Source organism: Odocoileus virginianus, chromosome 5, assembly GCF_023699985.2.
Source record: "Odocoileus virginianus isolate 20LAN1187 ecotype Illinois chromosome 5, Ovbor_1.2, whole genome shotgun sequence".
In the NCBI taxonomy this organism is placed as follows: Eukaryota; Metazoa; Chordata; class Mammalia; order Artiodactyla; family Cervidae; genus Odocoileus; species Odocoileus virginianus.
The window spans coordinates 15,646,027-15,648,291 of record NC_069678.1 but is presented as its reverse complement, the minus strand read 5'-3'; the positions used below and the strand labels follow the sequence as shown (position 1 = coordinate 15,648,291).

The window sequence follows — 2,265 nt, the reverse complement described above, 5'->3', positions numbered from 1 at the left end:
ATCTCCATTCCTTCCTTACAAACAGCTTCATCAATACCATTTTTTCTAGATTCCATATATATGTAATAATATGTGACATTTGTTTTTCTCTTTCTGACTTACTTCACTCTGTATAACAGACTCTAGATTCATCTACCTCACTACCATTGACTCAAATTAATTCCTTTTTATGGTTAAGTAATATTCCATTGTATGCATGTACCACATCTTCTTTAGTCATTCCTCTGTAGATGGACATTTAGGTTGTTTTCATGTCCTGGCTACTGTAAATAGTGATTCAGTGAACACTGAGACACATGTGTCTTTTAGAATTGTGGTTTTCTCAGGGTATATGCACAGTAATGGGATTGCTGGATCATATGGTAGGTTTATTTCTAGTTTTTTTTTAAAGGAATCTCCCTACTGTTCTCCATAATGGCTATATCAGTTTATATTCCCACCAGTAGTGTAGGAATGTTCCATTTCTCCACCTTAAGTTTTAAACTATCAGTTCAATTTTGTTCTCTGAGGAGCCAGTGCATATTCACATTGAATTTGCTATGAATCCTGTGTATTTGCTCAAATATCCTTTCACTCAAGTTTTACAGCACAGTTAAATAGGCCAAGAAACAGGAGGCATCTATCTGTTTTACAGATAACAACTTACACAATTATATATGGAAAATAAGCAAATGAGCCCTCTACCTTCTTTCCATATTCAGTAGATGAAAATGTGTTTCTTAAAGGTTGGTATAAAGGCCATCCTCTGTATTGCGAAAAGATAAAGCTGAGAGTTAGGAGGTTCAGAATCCACCTCTGTGTGACTTTGGATGCATTCTCAGATTAATTTGAAAAATAATAAAGTATGAACTCCTGAAAGTACATTTTGGCTGAAAAGTTTTGATTCTCTAATTATAATTTGGAAGAAAGTATAGATATAAAGGCCAGAGAGCTTCTACTGTGATGAGTTTCCAGGCAGTGGGCTCTACAATCAAAACGGTAGGTTGGTGCTTGGGACATGGAAGGAACTGATTTTGTCTTCGTCCACAGCCAGTTATGATTACCAAGGTTCTGGAAGCAGATAACCATACAGTGACAACACATTTTGTTCTTCTGGGCTTTCCAACACGGCCAGCCTTCCAGCTGCCCCTCTTCTTCGTTTTCCTGGCAATTTACCTTCTGACACTTGTAGAGAACTTTTTAATCATCCTCGTCATTCATAGCGATGGACAGCTGCGCAAGCCCATGTACTTCTTTCTGAGCAACCTCTCTTTCCTGGAGATGTGGTATGTCACAGTCATCAGCCCCAAGATGCAGATAGACTTCCTCAGCCATGACAAGACAATTTCCTTCAATGGTTGCATGACTCAGCTTTACTTCTTTGTGACCTTTGTCTGCACTGAGTACATCCTCCTTGCCACAATGGCTTTTGACCGCTATGTAGCCATTTGTAACCCACTACGGTACCCACTCATCATGACCAACCAGCTTTGTGGTACACTGGCTGCAGGATGCTGGTTCTGTGGACTCATGACTGCCATGATTAAGATCGTTTTCATAGCCCGACTTCACTACTGTGGCACACCTCATATCAATCACTACTTTTGTGATATTTCCCCACTCCTCAATGTTTCCTGTGAGGACTCCTCAGAAGCTGAACTAGTGGATTTCTTCTTGGCCCTCATGGTCATTGCTGTTCCTCTTTGTGTAGTGGTGGCATCTTATGCCACCATTCTCACCACCGTTCTCAGGATCCCTTCTTCTCAGGGACGCCAAAAGGCATTTTCCACCTGTGCCTCTCACCTAGCAGTTGTAATTCTCTTCTATTCCACGACACTTTTCACTTATGCCTGCCCTAAGCTTATGTATGCCTATAATTCCAACAAAATGGTATCTGTCCTCTACACCATCATTGTCCCACTCCTCAACCCTATCATTTACTGTCTGAGAAACCGTGAAGTTAAGGCAGCCCTCAGGAAGACCATACTTTGCAAAGGCAATGAACCCAGGGAAGATGTGACTGCGATTAATTAGTGTGTAGAATCCCTTCATGCATGAGTCAGGAGATGATTCCCATATAGTTCTTCCCACATTCCTGCCTTTGTTTATTTATCAGCATCTAGTACCTTAATGCTGATCTCCTGTTTGTGTGTGTGTGTGTGTGTGTGTGTGTGTGTGCATGAGTGCATGTGTGCATGCACAAACATGGCTGGAGGGATAAGCCCTAAGAAATAGCCTCTCCTTATGTCAGTGGAGAAGTTTTAACTACTTTCCAAAAATTATGAA

General features: G+C 40.8%; 1 protein-coding gene across 1 annotated transcript; it reads left to right on the top strand.

Moving 5' to 3' along the window:
- The first annotated feature begins 1,035 nt into the window (after positions 1-1,035).
- Positions 1,036-2,013, top strand: OR6Y1 (olfactory receptor family 6 subfamily Y member 1). The gene has a single exon (XM_070467144.1). The coding sequence runs from the start codon at positions 1,036-1,038 to the stop codon at positions 2,011-2,013; it is 978 nt and encodes a 325-aa protein (XP_070323245.1).
- Positions 2,014-2,265: the final 252 nt, after the last annotated feature.

Coding starts and splice junctions, on each gene's coding strand:
- OR6Y1 (XM_070467144.1), top strand. CDS start 1,036: ATGATTACCAAGGTTCTGGAAGCAGATAACCATACAGTGACAACACAT.